Here is a 20,036-nt window from a genome sequence, read left to right as displayed (position 1 = left end):
AATTTTGAAATCGAGACGTTGCTTAATCGGAATCCAATGTAGGTCGGCGAGCACGGACACGTGTGACAGATGAGCGGGACTTGGTGCAAGTTGGGACACGGGACAGTGACTGAGCATTTGAACAAACTGATCAGAAAGATCCAGCATGGATTTGTAGTGTAGTGGGTGAGTCTTGTCTAACGAACGAGTTGATTTTTTTGTGAAGGTAACAAACGTGGCAGATAAGGGGGTGTCGATGGACAATATTCCCTTTAATTGTGTTTTACTGCGTGGGCCTCAAATGTTTCTGGGCTGGAGCGGAGCAGCTGCGCATGCGCATGTCTCTTCCAGCAGAACAGCTCATGAATGACCTGGCAATCGTTGCGTGTCCGTGCACCTTAGGGGGGGGGGGGGGGGGTGAGAGAGAGGGGGTGGAACAGTGTTTTAGGGAAGTTATTGATGGGGACTTCCAGAAGGCATTCACAAGATTTCACAAAAGAGACTACGAACAAAAATGAGAATCCATGGTATTGGAGGCAATCTATTGACGTGGGTCAGGGATTGGTTTGGAGGTAGGAGACAGAGCGTAGGGACAATGGGTGGACAGGGTGTGACCAGTGCTGTCCCCCACCGATGTGTGCTGGGGCCTCAGCTTTTCACTATATTTAGAAATGGCTTAGATGACAGAGTAGAGGGCCTTATGTGTCAAATTTGCTGACGACACTGAGTCGGTTCTCTCAGCAAATAGTGCAGATGGGAGCAGAAAGTTACGCAGCGACATTGATGGATGCATGAATAGGCAAGACGGTGGCAGATGGAGTTCAATGTGGGAGTGCGAGGTCATCCATTTTGGACCCGTGAATGATATATTTTCTAAAATGGTGCAAATTTAGGGACTGGAGGAAGAGGATATTCAGGATGCCCAAGAACCAACTTACTGGAAAGCTAATGGTCAGGTACAGAAAAAAAACATAAAAAATTCGGTGGAATGTTGGCCTTTATCTCGAGGGGGCTGGAATACAAACGGAGCAAGTTATGCGAGTTATATAAAGCTCTATTTAGAGCAGTGCTTGCAGTTGTGGTCACCGCACCTCAGGAAGGATCGACAGACCGGATAAGAAAACTAGCCTGCGGCACACGGAGCTAATGTGCAAACAGGAATTTCAGGAGTTAAAACTTAAGGGCTACAGGTACCACACAGAATATTTTGACTCCTTCAGCATTAGGGGACGTGCTGTCAATGAAACAACAAATCAAAACTAATGAAGGCAACATAGGTTTTTTTTTAAAAAGTAGGAAAGCACCAAACCAATTACCCTCCCGAGTACTAAATGCCTCTATTCAAAAAGTGCAGATATTTCTGGTCATGTAATGGCTGAGCAGGATTTTCCGAACACCTTGTTATAATTGGCATAGATGGAACTGAAGTGCCTGCAAGATAGGTTAAAGAAGTGTTCAGTATTACCAACAAAAAAAAATTGTTTCCAGCCTCAAATCAACAGAGAAAAAAATTATTTTTCAGATATATTCTTGGCTCTGACTGATGTTTTCACACCATTCTGCGGTCGAGAGCTTTTTTAAAAAAAAAATCTCCGCAATGGCCATTTCCACCCCTTGAGAAACTGCAGTCGTCAAAGGGATCGGTTTTTGCTAGTGCTGTGCAAATGGTAAATACGCACAATGCCTCTCTGATGCACACCCACTCCCAAATCGTGGGTGTTAATCAGAGACCAGAATTTTGTTTGCTTTTATTTTTCGTCAAGAAAAGCAAATGTTACTGGCAATCCACAAAAAGGTTAACTTGACTTTCAAGTCCGCTCCTTGTTTAATTAAAAACACTGCCTGGCAGTAACGGGAGATGTTCCCTCTAATTTTCATTGTAGGTGTATGGTCCCTTTAACTGGCTCCGCGGCCCATTCTAATTTCCGCGTGTGTCACGGTCTCTTCTATGTGAAAGACAGTGAGCAGCCTGGGCGTGAGCACCATACCTCCGCACGGCTCAATGGCCTCAATGGTTCTGCAGGCTGGCAAAATTAAGGGCATCTGGCAAGTCGGCCCGGCGCGACAAGGGAATGTGTTTTACAGTTGCCGATGAATAATGTGCAACGACTGATCGTGGAAATGGTTAAAAGAACAGTAATGATCACACCCCACGAGATGAATGATGCAATTCTTGCTCAACGAGATGGATGTTAGGGGGCTGACCTTGAAGGTGTGTAGTCACCGGTGAATCATGCATTTCAAATGTTTGGAGGCTGTCTGCTGTTATTCTACCATCCATAAACTCCATTCGAAACACAATAAGCAACAAGTAAATCTGCAGTTTGACGGACTTTGAATTCCATTTAAAGTGCCGAATGGTTTATCTTTTTTAATTACTACTATATATTAGTGACAGAATGCTGATTTTCTCTTCACCAGAGGAAGGGGAGACGGGGGGGGGGGGGGGGGGGGCGGGGAAAGAGAGGGGATTTAAATGCTGAAAGTGAGGGATGCCATTGCTTACCCATTTTGGGCTCAGCATTATCAAAAATAACTGGATCGACGAGGCTTATATTCACTGGAATTTATAAGAATGAGAGGGGACCTCATAGAAACATATAAAATTCTGATGGGATTGGACAGGTTAGATGCAGGAAGAATGTTCCCGATGTTGGGGAAGTCCAGAACCAAGAGTCACAGTCTAAGGATAAGGGGTAAGCCATTTAGGACCGGTATGAGGAGAAACTTCTTCACTGAGAGAAGTGTGAACCTGTGGAATTCTCTACCACAGAAAGTTGTTGAGTTCAGTTCATTAGATATATTCAAAAGGGAGTTAGATGTGGCCCTTATGGCTAAAGGGATCAAGGGGAATGGAGAGAAAGCAGGAAAGGGGTACTGAAGTTGCATGATCAGCCATGATCATATTGAATGGTGGTGTAGGCTCGAAGGGCCTACTCCTGCACCTATTTTCTATGTTTCCATGTAATCCCTGGTCAGGCACAAAATAGGCTCGATTCTTTTTCTAAATTGAGAAAGTAAGATGAAGAACACCGGCAAAGTTTGAGAACAGTGATCGGAAAGACTGGATAGATCATGAAGTAGCGATTAGGTGATGCCAAGTTTAGATTTCGAAGACCTGAAGGTTACCCGAGGAAGGAAAGGCTGAGGGAGGTAAGGCATCCCACAGTTTAGTGGTGCTGGGAAAGAATGGAGATTTTGCGGTGAGCACCGATTTCAATATAACAAGGACGCGGGGGAGCAGAGAGAGCATGGAGGATTGCATGCTCGCAACTCAGCAGAAATGTGTGTTCAGAGGAGCACTCGTAGTAGTACCTGTACTGATATTAAAAGTGGAAAGATTGGAGCAGGGAGAGGGGTTGGCCGTTAGAAGAGAGAGAGGAACAGCATCAGATTAAAATCTTTATCTTCAATCCTGTCCAACAACAACTTTTATTTATATAGCGCCCTTAACGTAGTAAAACATCCCAAGGCGCTTCAAAAGCAGTGTTACAAGACAAAACCGATAAATTTGACACCAAGCCACAAAGGAAGAAATTAAGGCAGGTGACCAAAAACTTGGTTAAAGAGGAAGGTTTTAAGGAGCTCCTTAAAAGGAGGAAAGAGAGGCAGAGAGGTTTAGGGAGGGAGCTCCAGAGCTTGGGGCCCAAACAGCTGGTGGCATGGCTACCAATGGTTGAGCAGTTATAATGAGGGATCTTCAAGAGGGCTTAATTTGAGGAGCACAGACATCTTGTGGGGTTGTGAGACTGAAAAAGATTAGAAATAGGGAGGGGCAAGGCCATGGAGTGATTGGTAAACAAGGTTGAGAATTTTGAAAGACGATTTGTTTAACCGGGAGCCAATGTACGTCAGAAAGCACAGGGGTGATGGGTCATCGTGACTTGGTGCGAGTTAGGACACAGACTGCTGAGTTTTGGATGACCTCAAGTCCAGGAGTGAGAGCTGCAAATGCTAAAGCCAGATTTCCTAGATATGGAAGCAAGAATTGAATTTTGAGAGTTTATGGTTTCTGATGAGAGAGAGTTTGGCACAAAAGAGGAAACAGTTTCACGGAGGAAGGTTTAGCAATGGAAATGTAGGGAGTTCCATTGGAGATCAAGGGGGGGGGCTGAGGACTAGAAGGTTGACGGTTGAAGCAGGACTCAAGGTGCCAAAGAAAAGGTGCAGCTGTTGGTTGGATTTGGTGTCCAAATGCATGATTGGAAGATAAAGTTCTCATTGGCTCACTGAGGGACAGAGATCAAGATGAAGTAATTCAGCCATTGCACTAGGAGAAGACAGACTGTGAAGTGAGGGAAATGCAATCTGAAAGATGTTGAATATAGATTGGAATCACCAACAATGCTGGATGCAGGATAAAGCTCCCTCTGCACTAATGGATTTGTGATTCCAGCTCACAAAAGTATATCAGTGTGGATTTTTCAATTTCCCATACTAGCTAGAATTACCGAGCAAGACCACCAATTTTCTTCCAATGAGTGGGCCGTTTTACACTGAAGTCCAATTTTCCACTAGGAATTGGGGATACAGTTAGATGGAGATGATTTTTGTCCAGTCCAATCTGATTGAAATCGCGAGTCCAGAAATGAATGGGTAGCCTGCTGACTCCATTCCGCAATCTCAAACATAGAATACTTTTTTTAATTAAAAAAAAAAGACAGCGTTGGATATATAGCGCGCCTTTTACGGCCACTGGACGTCTCAAAGTGAATTACAGCCAACAAAGTACTTTTGGAGTGTAGTCACTGTTGTAATGTGGGAAACGCTGTGGTCAATTTGTGCAGAAGCGCGCGCCCACAAACAGTAATGTGATAAATGACCCAGATCATCTGTTGATTGAGGGATAAATATTAGCTCAGGACATCGGGGATAACTCCCCTGTTCTTCTTCAAAATAGTGCCATGGGATCTTTAACATCCACCTGAGAGAGCAGACGGGGCCTCAGTTTAATGTCCCATCCGAAAGACGGCACCTCCGACAGTGCGGCGCTCCCTCAGCACTGCACTGGGAGTGTCAGCCTAGATTTTTGTGCTCAAGTCGCTGAGCGGGGCTTGAACCCTCGACCTTCTGACTCAGAGGCGAGAGTGTTCGCCTGATGAAAAACAACTTTCTTCTATTTAGCATCTTTGATGCAGTGAATGCCCCAAGTCACTTCGAGGAAAAGAACAGACACCAAGCACTAGAAGGGGAGTTGGGGAGATGACCAAAAGAACAAAGTCGGCATTGTGGAAACTCTTGAATAAGAATAGAAAGGTAGCAAGGCAGAGGGGTTTAGGGAGAGTAGGCGGAGACGGATAAAGGTTCTGCCAATAATGCTGGAGGAAGGCGAGGCAGGATTAGACACGGAGGTACAGAGGTGGGTGAGATAAGCCTATTGAGAGATCTGTAAATGAGGATTTTGAAGTCAATGTATTGGGGAATGGAAAGCTAGTCAAGGCTGACAAGGACAGGGATTTAGAGTTTATATATGGTGGAGCTTGGGAAGTCAAAGAGGAGAGCGTTGGAGAAGCCGAGCCTGGAGGTCATGAAAGTGTGAAGAATTTCAGTGAATAGATGAGACAAGGAATGAAACGTGGAAATGATCAGATAGTGGTGCTTGAATCCAGAGTGATACCCACAGACAAGGAGGGCTTTAATTTTGAGATGTTTGAAGTGTCAGTTGGAGTCTCAGCCAGTTTGTTGATGGAGACAGCACACCTGTCTTGATCGGCTCTTGAAAACTCAAGCTGCTACCAAGATAAATTCACCATGCAAAGTCCTAGTACACAGCATTAATCTCAGACAGCTTCTTCTAAAAGTAGCTGGATCAATTCTACTGATTTCCCACATGGATACCTCCATTCAACCAATAAGAAAAGGAAAGAATTTGTATTTCTACAGCATCTTTCATGACCCAAAGCACTTTGGAAGTGAGGTCACAATTATAATGTAGGAAACCGGATAGCCAAACTTCGCACAGCAAGGTCCTACAAACAGCAATGTGATAATGACCAGTTAATATTTTAGTGATGTTGGTTGGAGGATAAATATTGGCCAGGACACCACGGCGATCTCCTGTGCCCTTCAAAATAGTGCGGTGGGATCTTTTACGTCCACCTGAGAGTGCAGAAGGGGCTTCGCTTTAAAGTCTCCCCCGAAAAACAGCACCTCTGACAGTGCAGTGCTCCCTCAGTACTCCACTGAAATGTCGGCCTAGATTTTATGTTCAAGTCTCTGGAGTGGGATTTAAACACCCACAGGAAAACCAGAAAGTTGGCAGAGGGATATGGAAGCTGAACGTGAAACTGTTGACTCCGCAAAATGTTGAGGAACTCAAGAGAGATTACAAAGGTTGGAGAACCGTAAAGCCCCTCTGCGATTCCCCGATGCACTGGTGGGAAACAATCAAGACGAACATCAAGAGATTCTTCATCCTCAAAAGGTGTTCAGTTGGCGAGAGGGAGACAGAGGGAATTGTCCCAACTCCAGAAGAGCATGCAAAACCTGCTCCTGCTGCAGTCGATGGGGGTCGATGTCACGGAGGAACTCGAAGAGGTGAACGGCCAGCAAGCCTCACTCTTTGCCTCAGAGTCCTCCAAAATCATCTTCCGCTCCAGAGTCCGCTCCGTCGAGCAGGATGAGACGTGCTCGCGTTTCTTCTTCCAAAAGGTACACAGGGAGAGCTTTGTGATCACCAGCCGAAAGGAAGACGACGGTTCGGTGACATCTTCGCAGCCTGACATGCTGAGGATCAGCAAATCCTTCTATGCCAGGCTGTATGACGTCAAGCCCACAGACCGCACGGCCTCCCAGTCTTTCCTGTCGTCTATCTCGGATGTCTTAGACAACAGCGAGCGGGAGAGTCTGGACCACCCGCTAACTCTGGATGAGCTGACAAAGGCCGTCCGGTCCTTCGAGACGAATAAAACTCCTGGAAGCGAAGGCTTACCGGTCGAGTTGTATTGGGCTCTGTGGGACTGGATGGGCCCAGACCTGCTGGAAGTGTACAAGAGTATGCTCCTGGCCGGCAGCATGTCAAAATCGATGAGGAAAGGCATCATCACCCTCGTCTACAAGCAGAAGGGGGAAGAGGGAGAAAATCAAAAACTTGCGGCCCATTTCGCTGCTCAATATGGACTATAAGATCCTGTCAAAGGTCATCGCCAACAGGGTCAAGTCTGCTCTTGAACTGGTGATTCACCCGGACCAGACCTGCGCTGTCCCCGGCAGGAAAAAAACATAGAAACATAGAAAATAGGTGCAGGAGTAGGCCATTCGGCCCTTCGAACCTGCACCGCCATTCGATGAGTTCATGGCTGAACATGCAACCTCAGTACCCCATTCCTGCTTTCTCGCCATACCCCTTGATCCCCCTAATAGTAAGGACGACATCTAACTCCTTTTTGAATATATTTAATGAATTGGCCTCAACAACTTTCTGTGGTAGAGAATTCCACAGGTTCACCACTCTCTGAGTGAAGAAGTTTCTCCTCATCTCGGTCCTAAATGGCTTACCCCTTATCCTCAGACTGTGACCCCTGGTTCTGGACTTCCCCAACATTGGGAACATTCTTCCTGCATCTAACCTGTTTAAACCCGTCAGAATTTTAAACGTTTCGATGAGATCTCCTCTCATTCTTCTGAACTCCAGTGAATAGAAGCCCAGTTGATCCAGTCTTTCTTGATATGTCAGTCCCGCCATCCCGGGAATCAGTCTGGTGAACCTTCGCTGCACTCCCTCAATAGCAAGAATGTCCTTCCTCAAGTTAGGAGACCAAAACTGTACACAATACTCCAGGTGTGGCCTCACCAAGGCCCTGTACAACTGTAGCAACACCTTCCTGCCCCTGTACTCAAATCCCCTAGCTATGAAGGCCAACATGCCGTTTGCTTTCTTAACCGTCTGCTCTACCTGCATGCCAACCTTCAATGACTATGTACCATGACACCCAGGTCTCATTCCACCTCCCCTTTTCCTAATCTGTCACCATTCAGATAATAGTCTGTCTCTATTTTTACCACCAAAGTGGATAAGCTCACATTTATCCACATTATACTTCATCTGCATTCCATTTGCCCACTCACCTAACCTATCCAAGTCACTCTGCAGCCTAATAGCATCCTCCTCGCAGCTCACACTGCCACCCAACTTAGTGTCATCCGCAAATTTGGAGATACTACATTTAATCCCCTTGTCCAAATCATTAATGTACAATGTAAACAGCTGGGGCCCCAGCACAAAACCTTGCGGTACCCCACTAGTCACTGCCTGCCATTCTGAAAAGTATCCATTTACTCCTACTCTTTGCTTCCTGTCTGACAACCAGTTCTCAATCCATGTCAGCACACTACCCCCAATCCCATGTGCTTTAACTTTGCACATTATTCTCTTGTGTGGGACCGCGTCGAAAACCTTCTGGAAGTCCAAATATACCACATCAACTGGTTCTCCCTTATCCACTCTACTGGAAACATCCTCAAAAAATTCCAGAAGATTTGTCAAGCATGATTTCCCTTTCACAAATCCATGCTGACTTGTCACCTCTTTCCAAATGCGCTGCTATGACATCCTTAATAATTGATTCCATCATTTTACCCACTACTGATGTCAGACTGACCGGTCTATAATTCCCTGTTTTCTCTCTCCCTCCTTTTTTAAAAAGTGGGGTTACATTGGCTACCTTCCACTCGATAGGAACTGATCCAGAGTCTATGGAATGTTGGAAAATGACTGTCAATGCATCCGCTATTTCCAAGGCCACCTCCTTAAGTACTCTGGGATGCAGTCCATCAGGCCCTGGGGATTTATCGGCCTTCAATCCCATCAATTTCCCGACTAATAAGGATTTCCCTCAGTTCCTCCTTCTTACTAGACCCTCTGACCCCTTTTATATCCGGAAGGTTGTTTGTGTCCTCCTTAGTGAATACCGAACCAAAGTACTTGTTCAATTGGTCTGCCATGTCTTTGTTCCCTGTTATGACTTCCCCTGATTCTGACTGCAGGGGACCTACGTTTGTCTTTACTAACCTTTTTCTCTTTACATATCTATAGAAACTTTTGCAGTCCGTCTTAATGTGCCCTGCAAGCTTCTTCTCGCACTCTATTTACCCTGCCCTAATCAAACCCTTTGCCCTCCTCTGCTGAGTTCTAAATTTCTCCCAGTCCCCAGATTCACTGCTATTTCTGGCCAATTTGTATGCCACTTCCTTGGCTTTAATACTATCCCTGATTTCCCTTGATAGCCACGGTTGAGCCACCTTCCCTTTTTTATTTTTACGCCAGACAGGAATGTACAATTGTTGTAGTTCATCCATGCGGTCTCAATGTCTGCCATTGCCCATCCACAATCAACCCCTTAAGTATCATTCGCCAATCTATCCTAGCCAATTCACGCCTCATACCTTCAAAGTTACCCTTCTTTAAGTTCTGGACCATGGTTTCTGAATTAACTGTTTCATTCTCCATCCTAATGTAGAATTCCACCATATTATGGTCACTCTTCCCCAAGGCACAACGAGATTGCTAATTAATCCTCTCATTGCACAACATCCAGTCTAAGATGGCCTCCCCCCTAGTTGGTTCCTCAACATATTGGTCTAGAAAACCATCCCTTATGCACTCCAGGAAATCCTCCTCCACTGTATTGCTTCCAGTTTGGTTAGCCCAATCTATATGCATATTAAAGTCACCCATTATAACTGCTGCACCTTTATTGCACGCACTCCTAATTTCATGTTTGATGTCCTCCCCAACATCACTACTACTGTTTGGAGGTCTGTACACAACTCCCACTAACGTTTTTTGCCCTTTGGTGTTCTGCAGCTCTACCCATATAGATTCCACATCATCCAAGCTAATGTCCTTCCTAACTATTGCATTAATCTCCTCTTTAACCAACAATGCTACCCAACCTCCTTTTCCTTTTATTCTATCCTTCCTGAATGTTGAATACCCATGGATGTTGAGTTCCCAGACCTGATCATCCTGGAGCCACGTCTCCGTAATCCCAATCACATCATATCCATTAACATCTATTTGCACAGTTAATTCATCCACCTTATTACGGATACTCCTTGCATTAAGAGACAAAGCTTTCAGACTTGTTTTTTTAACACCCTTTGTCCTTTTAGAATTATGATGTAGTGTGGCCCTTTTTGTTTCTTGCCTTTGTTTACTCGGCCTTCCACTATTGCTTTTTACCTTTCTACCATCTGTTTGACTCCATATTACTTCGCCCTATCTCGTTGCATAGGTTCCCATCCCCCTGCCATATTAGTTTAAACACTCCCGAACTGCATTAGCAAATGTTACCCCTAGGACATCAGTTCCAGTCCTGCCCAAGTGGAGACCGTCCCTTTTCCCCCAGAACTGGTTCCAATGTCCCAGGAATTTGAATCCCTCCCTCTTGCACCACTGCTCAAGCCACGTATTTATTCTAACTATCCTGCTCCCTCTACTCTGATTAGCATGTGGCACTGGTAGCAATCCAGAGATTACTACCTTTGAGGTCCTACTTTTTAATTTAACTCCGAGCTCCCTAAATTCAGCTTGTAGGACCGCTTCCCGCTTCTTCCTATATCGTTGGTACCTACATGTACCACGACAACTGGCTGTTCACCCTCCCTCTCCAGAATGCTCTGCAGCCGCTCCGAGACATCCTTGACCCTTGCACCAGGGAGGCAACATACCATCCTGGCGTCTCGGTTGCGGCCGCAGAAACTCCTATCCATTCTCCTTACAATAGAGTCCTCTATCACTATAGCTCTCCCACTCTTTTTCCCATCCTTCTGTGCAGCAGGGCCAGCCATGGTGCCATGAACTTGGCTGCTGCTGCCCTCCCCTGATGAGTCATCTTCCTCAACAGTACCCAAAGCGGTGCATCTGTTTTGCAGGGGGATGACCGCAGGGGACCCCTGCACTGCTCTTCCTGCTGGTCTTCCATTCCCTAGCTGGCTGTGGACCCTTCACCTGCGGTAAGACCAACTCGCTACACGTGCTACTCACGTCATTCTCAGCATCGTGGATGCTCCAGAGTAAATCCACCCTCAGCTCCAACTCTGCAACGCGGTCTGTCAGGAGCTGGAGGCGGATACACTTCCCGCACACGTAGTCGTCAGGGACACCGGAAGTGTCCGAGTTCCCACATGGTACAGGAGGAGCATATCACATGACCGAGCTCTCCTGTCATGACTTAACCCTTAGATTAACTTAAATTGGCAACAACAATGTTAAAGTTTACTCACTGTTATAGGAGAAAAAAAAAGAAAAGCTACTTACCAATCACCAGCCAATCACTTTCCCCCTTGGCTGTGACGTCACCTTTCTGTTTCTTTCTACTACTTTTTTGCCCTCTCCCTGTAGCTGCACAAGCACGCCTTTGTCGGCCTCTCGCCGACCCCGGACTCACGTCTCTCCACGCACCTCCCATCGCCTCTCGCGGCCTTTTGTAGGCCTCTCGCCGATAGCCTGATAGCCTCGTGCTACTCATGGATACGGTCGCCTAAATGTGGGACAGGAGGGTGGACACCTGCTTAATCAGCTTAGACCAGGAGAAGGCCTTTGGCAGGATATCGCACAAGTACCTGATGGGCGTGCTCTCCAAAATGGGGTTTGGGGAGGGTATCCGCAATTGGATCCAACTGCTCTACACAGTAGCGCAGTTCTAATCAACGGGTGGGAAACTGAAAGCTTTCCAATCAGGTTTGGAGTCAGGCAAGGCTGTCCTCTCTCCTCTGTCTTGTTTGTGTGCTGTATCGAGCCCTTTGCCGAGTCCATCAGGAAGGATGCGGGCATTAGAGGGGTGACGATCCCAGGCAGTGGAGGCGCTCAGGTCAAGACCTCCCTGTACATGGACGACGTCGCCATCTTTTGCTCGGATCTGCAGTCGGTCCACAGATTGCTCACAATCTGAGACCAATTTGAACTGGCCTCGGGAGCGAAGATCAATTGCAGCAAAAGCGAGGCCATGTTCTTTGATAACTGGGCCGACCGATCCTTTATTCCCTTCACCATTAAGCCAGATTACCTGAAGGTGTTGGGAATATAGTTCGGAGCGGACGGGGCGTGCGCCAAAAGACTGGGAAGAGCGTATCGCCAAAGTGAAACAAAAACTGGGATGGTGGAAGCTGCTCCTTCTCCATTGCAGGAAAGAACCTGGTCATCAGGAGTGAGGTGCTCTCGGTGTTGTTGTACGTGGCGCAGGTCTGGTCCATCTCACGCTCCTGCGCTGCGGCAGTCACCCGGGCTGTCTTCCACTTTGTCTGGAGGTCCAAAATGGACTTTGTCTGCAGAGACATGTACAAATCTCTGGACATGGAGGAAAGGATGTTCCGAACGTGGCCCTCAGTGTGCGGCTGCGTCAAGCTGTGCACAGAACCCCGGTACGCAAACATTAAGTGTCACTACGTGGTGAGGTTCTACCTGTCTCCGGTGTTGCGAAGGATGGGTCTGGCCACGCTGCCGCGAAACACCCCCACCAGTTGGACCATACCTATCCACCTGTCCTTCGTGGAAAAGTTTCAGAAAAAAGGCCATGAAGCAATGGTCGGCATGTCAGGTCCTGAACGCCCTACAAAAGGAGAGGGTGGACCCTGTCGGATGGTTCCCCGAGCAGACTGTCAAACTCGTTTAGCAGAACGTCTCATCGCCAGAGCTTTCACACAAGCACCATGACGTAGCTTGGTTGGCGGTGAGGAGGGCCCTACCCGGCAGATCCTTCATGCAGAGCCGGCGTCTCAGCAGCACGGCACGGTGCCCCCAAGTCGGCTGCGAGGCGGACGAGACTGTCACCCATCTCCTTCAGGAGTGCGCCTTTGCAAGGCAGGTCTGGAAGGAGATGCAGTGGTTGCTGTCGAGGTTCATCCCAAGCAGCTCCGTAACACAGGACTCTGTGCTCTACGGGCTGTTCCCAGGAACACACGCCAAGACAGACATCATCTGCTGCTGGAGGGCCATCAACTTGGTGAAGGTCGCACTTTGGTCTTGCCGAAACTTGCTGGTCTTCCAGAGCAAGGAGATGTCCACGTCTGTGTGTTGCAGACTGGCGCAATCCAAGATCCAGGAGTACATGCTGAGGGGCGCACTAAAAATTGGTGCAGTCGCCGCAAAGGCACGTTGGGGAAGGGCCACAGTTTAAAGCCCTTCCGCCACGGTAAACCCAAGGGCTGGAATCAGTATAAAACTCCCCTCAGGCTGTACTTATAAACCTTTGTATACATAGGGCACTATGATCTGAAAACACCTATGTAGTGCCATGTATAATGTAAGCTCTGTTTAGTAATGTATGTTGCAAAGAAATGTAACTGTACCCTCACCCATTCTGTGTACCATAATTTGATGACTGTATTGCAATGTATCCTGGATTGTACTGAATTGTACCTCGAAATATAAAGCAAGCAAATGTATTGAACGGAACTGCCGTCAGCATCCAAATGTATTGTGTGGAATTGCTGACCGCATCCAAATGAACTGAACTGCTTTCCAATGTATTGCGCAAATTTTTATATGAATAAAGTATATTTTGAAATTTTTTTAAAACTCAGGCAGGAGCACTCCCTACCGAGCCACGGCTGACACTAATGAAATAGTGCTGTGTACCGCGAGAACTACCTACCAATTTTTGGCTCTCAATGGAGATACACGCAATACAATGAGACTGGCATTAGCAGACAGATTTAACTTTTGGAGGAGGCTGGTGGAAGAGGGCAGTAATAGAAATGGTAGTCAAAATACACAGAGACTCAACATGATAAATGTTTGCTTCGCTGCTTCACCTCATTCGTTACATAGAAAATAGGTGCAGGAGGAGGTCATTCGACCCTTCGAGCCTACACCACCATTCAAATAAGATCATGGCTGATCATTCACCTCAGTACCACTTTCCTGCTTTCTCTCCATACCCCTTGATCCCTTTAGCCATCAGGGCCATATCTAACTCCCTCTTGAATATATCCAATGAACTGGCCTCAACAACTCTCGCGATAGAGAATTCCACAGGTTAACAACTCTGAAGAAGTTTTTCCTTATCTCAGGCCTAAATGGCTTACCCCTTATCCTAAGACTGTGTCCCCTGGTTCTGGACTTCCCCAACATTGGGAACATTCTTTCTGCATCTAACCTGTCCAGTCCCGTCTGAATTTTATATATTTTGTGAGATCACCTCTCATCCTTCTAAACTCCAGTGAATACAGGCCCAGTCAATCCAGTCTCTCCTCATATGTCAGTCCTGCCATCCCCGGAATCAGTCTGGTGAACCTTCGCTGCATTCCCTCAATAGCAAGAATGTCCTTCCTCAGATTAGGAGACCAAAACTGAACACAATATTCCAGGTGAGGCCTCACTAAGGGCCCTGTACAACTGCAGTAAGACCTCCCTGCTCCTTTACTCAAATCCCCTAGCTATGAAGGCCAACATACTATTTGCCTTCTTCACCGCCTGCTGTACCTGCATGCCAACTTTCAATGACTGATGTACCTTGGTCTCGTTGCACCTCCCCTTTTCCTAATCTGCCGCCATTCAGATAATATTCTGCCTTCGTGTTTTTTCCACCAAAGTGGATAACCTCACATTTATCCACATTATACTGCATCTGCCATGCATTTGCCCACTCACCTAACCTGTCCAAATCACTCTTCAGCCTCTTAGCATCCTTCTCACAGCTCACACCGCCACGGAGCTTAGTGTCATCTGCAAACTTGGAGATATTACACTCAATTCCTTCATCTAAATCATTGATGTATATTGTAAATAGCTGGGGTCCCAGCACTGAGCCCTGCGGCACCCCACTCGTCACTGCCTGCCATTTCAGACCAGCTCCACATATGAACCAGTTGTCTCTTGTACCTTTTGAGCAATAATTTCTTATAGGCGATGGGGACAATGGGCTTGACCAGGTAGACGCAGATAGGATGTTTCCCCTCATGGGGGAGACTCGAACTAGGGGGCGTAGTTTCAGAATAAGGGATCGCCCATGTAAAACGGAGATGAGGAAGAATTTCTTCTGAGAGTCGTGAATCTTTGGAATTCTCTACCTCAGAGAGCTGTGGAGGCTGGGCCATTGAATATACTTAAGGTGGCGATACACATTTTTGAACAATAAGGGAGTCAAGGGTTATGGGGAGCAGGCAGGGAAGTGGAGTTGAGGCCAAGATCAGATCAGCCATGATCTTATTAAATGGTGGAGTAGGCTCGAGGGGCCAAATGGCCGACTCCTATTTCTTATGTTCTTGTGACTCTAAAGCAAAACAGGATTTGAATGTACTTGGTAATTGAGCACACAGGTGGCAGATTACATTCAATGGAGGGAAATGCAAAGTGCATCACATGGGGATAAAAAAAAAATCCAGGAAGGGACTATTACTTAAATGGAATGAAAATAACTTGCGCGGAAAGTAAAAGATCTGGGGGTTATGATTGACAATAAATTGAAGCTATCGCAGCACTGCTCAATGGCGGTGAGTAAAACAAATGAGACGTTGGGATGCATTCAAAGGTCAATATCGAGCCAAAATGGTGAGGTGATCCTTCCACGTTATAAATCATTGGTGCGACCACACTTGGAATACGGTATACAGTTCGGGTCACCACGGCACAAAATGGATACTGCAACTGTTGAAAGGATACAGAAGACAGCAACCAGAATGATTGAAGGAATGGAGAGATTGGATTATGAGGAACGATTGTGGAATTTGGGCTGGAAAACGAAGGGACAGACAGCAGAGATTTTTCAGAGCTAAGGGAACTCTGCAATGGTGTCCCCCAGGGGTCATTCTTAGGACGACTGTGCTTACAAGGATCTGGATTTGAGTGCACAGGGCATAATTTCAAAGTCTGCAGATGACACAAAACTTGGAAATGTAGTAAACAGTGTGGTGGATAGTAACAGGACATAGACAAGCTGGCGAAATGGGCAGACACATTTAATGCAGAGAAGTGCGAAGTGATTCATTTTGGTAGGAAGAATGAGGAGAGGCAATATAAACTAAATGGTACAATTTTAAAGGGGGTGCGCATAAAGAGAGATCAAGGATTTGCGTACACAAATCTTTGATGGTGACAGAACCAAGTTGAGAAGGCTGTTAAAAAGCCAAATGGGATCCTTAGCTTTATAAATAGAGGCAGAGTACAAAAGCAAAGTTATGATAAAGCTTTATAAAGCATTGGTTGGGCCCCAAACTGGAGCAGTGGTCATTTCTACACACTGCACTTTAGGAAGGATGTCAAGGCCTTGGAGAGGGTGCAGAGGAGATTTACTACAATGGTGCCAGGGATGAGGGACTTCAGTTATGTGGAGAGACTGGAGAAACTGGGGTTGCTCTCTTTGGAGCAGAGAAGGTTAAGGGGAGATTTGATAGAGGTGCACAAAGTCATTAAGGGTTTTGAGAGAGTAAATAAGGAGCAACGGTTTCCAGTGGCAGAAGGGTTGGTAACCAGGCTTAAAGTAATTGGCAAAAGAACCAGAGGTGACATGAGGAAACAAGGGAAATTGCGTAAATCCTTGAAAAGGAAAATTTTGCAGGGCTATGGGGAAAGAGCAGGGGAGTGGGACCAATTGAACAGCTCTTTCAAAAAGCCGGCACAAGCATGATGGGCCAAAGGGCCTTCTTCTGTGTTTATGAAAACTGATGGTCGAGAGGTGGTATGATTGCTGTTTTTCGGATTGTTAGGGGACTAGGTAATGTAAGACCGTGACGAGCTATTTCACTTTGCCTTGTCCAGAACAGCAGAACCAAAGGATATGGCTTGCATTGGGTGGGGGGGGGGGGGCGGGGGGAGAGAAAGAGAAATTCTAAACTGATCTGCGCAGTGAGCGAGTGGTCAATCTATGGAACAGGTTCCCTCGGGAGACAGTTGCAAATTAGGCAGATTTCACAGAAAATATAATTTAACATAATAATTAGGACCATTCGGCCCCTCGAGCCTGCTCTGCCATTCAATGTCATGGCTGATCTTTAACCTCAACTCCACTTTTCTGCACTGTCCCCATATCCCTTGATTCCCTTAATATCCAATTTTGGGATGCAGTATGAGTAATTTGAGAAAATCTGTGATGAGTGTAGCATACTTGGGAGGAACAGGGTGTCTTCGGATCTGTGGTTTCCAAAGCTCTCCACTACTAGGATTTTCCTCACCTCATGTTCATTCCTGAGATGAAGGGGTTGTCTTATGAAGAAAGGTTGAGCAGGTTGGGCCTACGCTCATTGGAGTTTAGAAGACTGAGATGTGATCTTATTGAAACAAGATTGTGAGGGGGCTCGACAGGGTAGATGCAGAGAGGATGCTTCCTCTCGTGGGGGAATCTAGAACTAGGGGGCTTAGTCTCAGAATAAGGGGTCGCCCATTTAAAATGGAGATGAGGAAGAATCTCTTCTCTCAGAGGGTTGTGAATCTGTGGAATTCTCTACCCGAGAGAGCTGTGGAGGCTGGGTCACTGAATATATTTAAGGTGCAGATAGACAGATTTTTGAACGATAAGGGAGTCAAGGGTTATGGGGAGCGGGCAGCGAAGTGGAGTTGAGTCTATGATCAGATCAGCCATGATCTTATTGAATGGCAGAGCAAGTTCGAGGGCTAGATGGCCTACTCCTGCTCCTATTTCTTACGTTCTTGTGTCTGGGTCTGTTGTAGACTCATTGAGACTGATTGCTATGTTTAGTCAACAACTCCCATTATCGTTGTATCCTGTGACTAGAAAGCAAACTAGATGGACCTTGGTCTTCTATCGTCTAGTAATTCTCATGTTCCTCGACGGTATATTTTTTTTAAACTTTTCAATAAAATGAAAAACAAGTTGAAGGAAATTTAGAAAGAAAATCCTACTCATCGTGCAGTAACCTTCAAAATTGTTTTTCCCAATACTGCTTCAAGAGATAGCAGAAATGATAGACAGTCCACAGTAATTGCCATAATCAAAGGCTCTCCATACCTCTGTGACGTCCATAACTTTGATGGCCGCAAGCTGCCCCGTTTTGACATGTCGACCCTGAAGGGAAAAAGAGAGACACATCAGTATTTCTGCATTGCAAAAACATCACCCTGGAACAGACCAGCTGTACATTGTGAGGAACAGTTTGTGTGTGTTGGAACTGTTTCCCAACAGAGTGATGGACCTACAGTCACCAATACCTTCAATATAGCGTGACCGTATTAATGCACAGACAGAATCTCAGGGTCAATGGGTGATGGAGACACAGAGCTACAAGAAAATAACCGTGCCTGTTGACATCAATGTGTTAGCCAATAAGTTGCACTGTATCAGCCAATGAGTTGTAGGTGGGGCGGGACTTGCACAGGACTCACAACAGTCCATTTTACAGCAAAATCTATTTACTCAGCGCACTGCAGCAAACAGTCTAGTCTATTTAAAGGGTCTCTATGAACTACAGGAAACAGAACTTATGACCGAAACGCGCACACACACTTATGTTAAGCAGGTACCGCAATTTGTATAAAATTGATCCGATTAAGCAGATTTGCACAGATCAATTTCACTAGCTCAATACAACAATTCTGTCAAATGCAGGGTATGTGAATAAAGCCCAGTTTAAAATTCACGCCACCTTATACATTACTGTTATTCAGTTGTAATAGCAGTAAAAGATCACCCCCACCATAAACGTAAGAGTGCATATTAACATGAAAGTGTTTCTCATGCAGGAGATTTTATGATGTTTCTGAAACAAGTAATTTTCACTTGCTTGTCCGGGTAGAACACGTTGGCGATGTGTCACGTATAATTTTGCTGTTGATTTTTGTTTTTTCAAATTGAGACAACTGTCACAAATGACAAGCCTGAACTCAGCATATTGGAGGAGGTGAAAAATAAGGATGAGTATCTCTTCCTTTCCCTCCTCTTCCTCCCAACTAGAGCCAACAAACCTCAGCAGTAGACATCGAACTTGTGGAACCTGCACGGTTGTTGGATTTGACCCACCCTTCAAGCGAGAGCGGGGCCCGTTTCTGGCTGGGGCGGAGATCACCTCTTACAGAAGTTAGGTGTTGCAGGGAGTTCAGGGCCAGTGATCTCCTGGACTAGTTTCCATCACCTAGATGGGTCAGAGAGCAATTTCCCAGATTTCTTTTCCTCAAATTGGCCTGGGTTTTTTAATCTGTTTTTTCACCTCTCCCAGGAGATCACGTGGTCTCGGGTGGGGTGGAGTGTACATGTTGTGATACACAAGGTATGGTAATTGTGTGGGATAGGCTCGTTGGACCAGAGCGTCTTTACCTGTCCGTCATTGTTCGTATGTTTGCTGTGCATCAGCCATTTATTTTTGCCCTCGAGAAGCCAAGCCCCATAGTGCAGTAAAGTACCACGGTTAAAAAGGAGATGGTCATTAAATTACACCAAGCATGGCTTTTAGAAGTCTGAAGATTGTAGTAGGGAAGGAAACACTGAGGGCGGGGAGAAGTTCCAGTATTGGGTTCTTGGAACAGTTACGAGTTAGAAGCAAATTGTACAATGATTTCAACAAAACAGATGCCAGAAGGAGAAACAGAATGTAAGGTGGGATACTTCTCGCTGAAAAGGAACATTCAGAGGAGCAATGACCAGTAGCATGAATAGGGAATGTGCAAATTGAAGTAATTGTTGCAATATTAACATTGAAAAATTTCACAAGAATGTTGATACGAGCAGTACAGTCACTACGATTCCCGTAAAATGTAATGGTGGGTGTGTGAAACCTTCATTGCAAGTTCATGAAATGTGAAGAATGCTCAGTACAATTACAGATTTTGAATATCCAAACATGGTTTGTCAGGAGAAAGCATTTTAAGCTGTATAACACAAGGGTAAAGTAGTGGTGGTTACAAGTGGTGGTAGTGGAGAGAAAGAGTCACTTAAACAGAATATCACACAGCTTTTAAAACAGTCGTTTGCACCTTTTTTTTATATATTAATAGCATATTGGTGCTAATATGCAATAATAAATAAGTACACTTCTATTTTAAGGTCATTCAGCCCACCCAACTTATTGCACCATTCAGATAAGGATGTGGACCATTTTAAACATCTTTCACATTACGAGCTATTTTTAAAATTGTAGCTTTTTCAATTTCTAATTTCGACCCAGGT

General features: G+C 45.8%; 1 protein-coding gene across 2 annotated transcripts in view; it reads right to left on the bottom strand.

Annotated features, from left to right (window-relative positions):
• The window catches only part of LOC139257017 (misshapen-like kinase 1), a 143,645-nt gene that overhangs the window by 70,196 nt on the left and 53,413 nt on the right, over window positions 1-20,036 (bottom strand). For both annotated transcript variants that reach the window (XM_070874364.1, XM_070874365.1), the window contains exon 2: window positions 17,886-17,942. In XM_070874364.1, the coding sequence (XP_070730465.1) occupies window positions 17,886-17,900 (15 nt within the window). In that variant the 5' untranslated portion in view covers window positions 17,901-17,942. The remainder of the gene's footprint in view (window positions 1-17,885; window positions 17,943-20,036) is intronic.

The sequence above is a fragment of the Pristiophorus japonicus genome, unplaced genomic scaffold (genome assembly GCF_044704955.1).
Source record: "Pristiophorus japonicus isolate sPriJap1 unplaced genomic scaffold, sPriJap1.hap1 HAP1_SCAFFOLD_792, whole genome shotgun sequence".
NCBI lineage: Eukaryota > Metazoa > Chordata > Chondrichthyes > Pristiophoridae > Pristiophorus > Pristiophorus japonicus.
The sequence above is the reverse complement of the archived record's forward strand: the minus strand, read 5'-3'. Positions and strand labels throughout refer to the sequence as shown.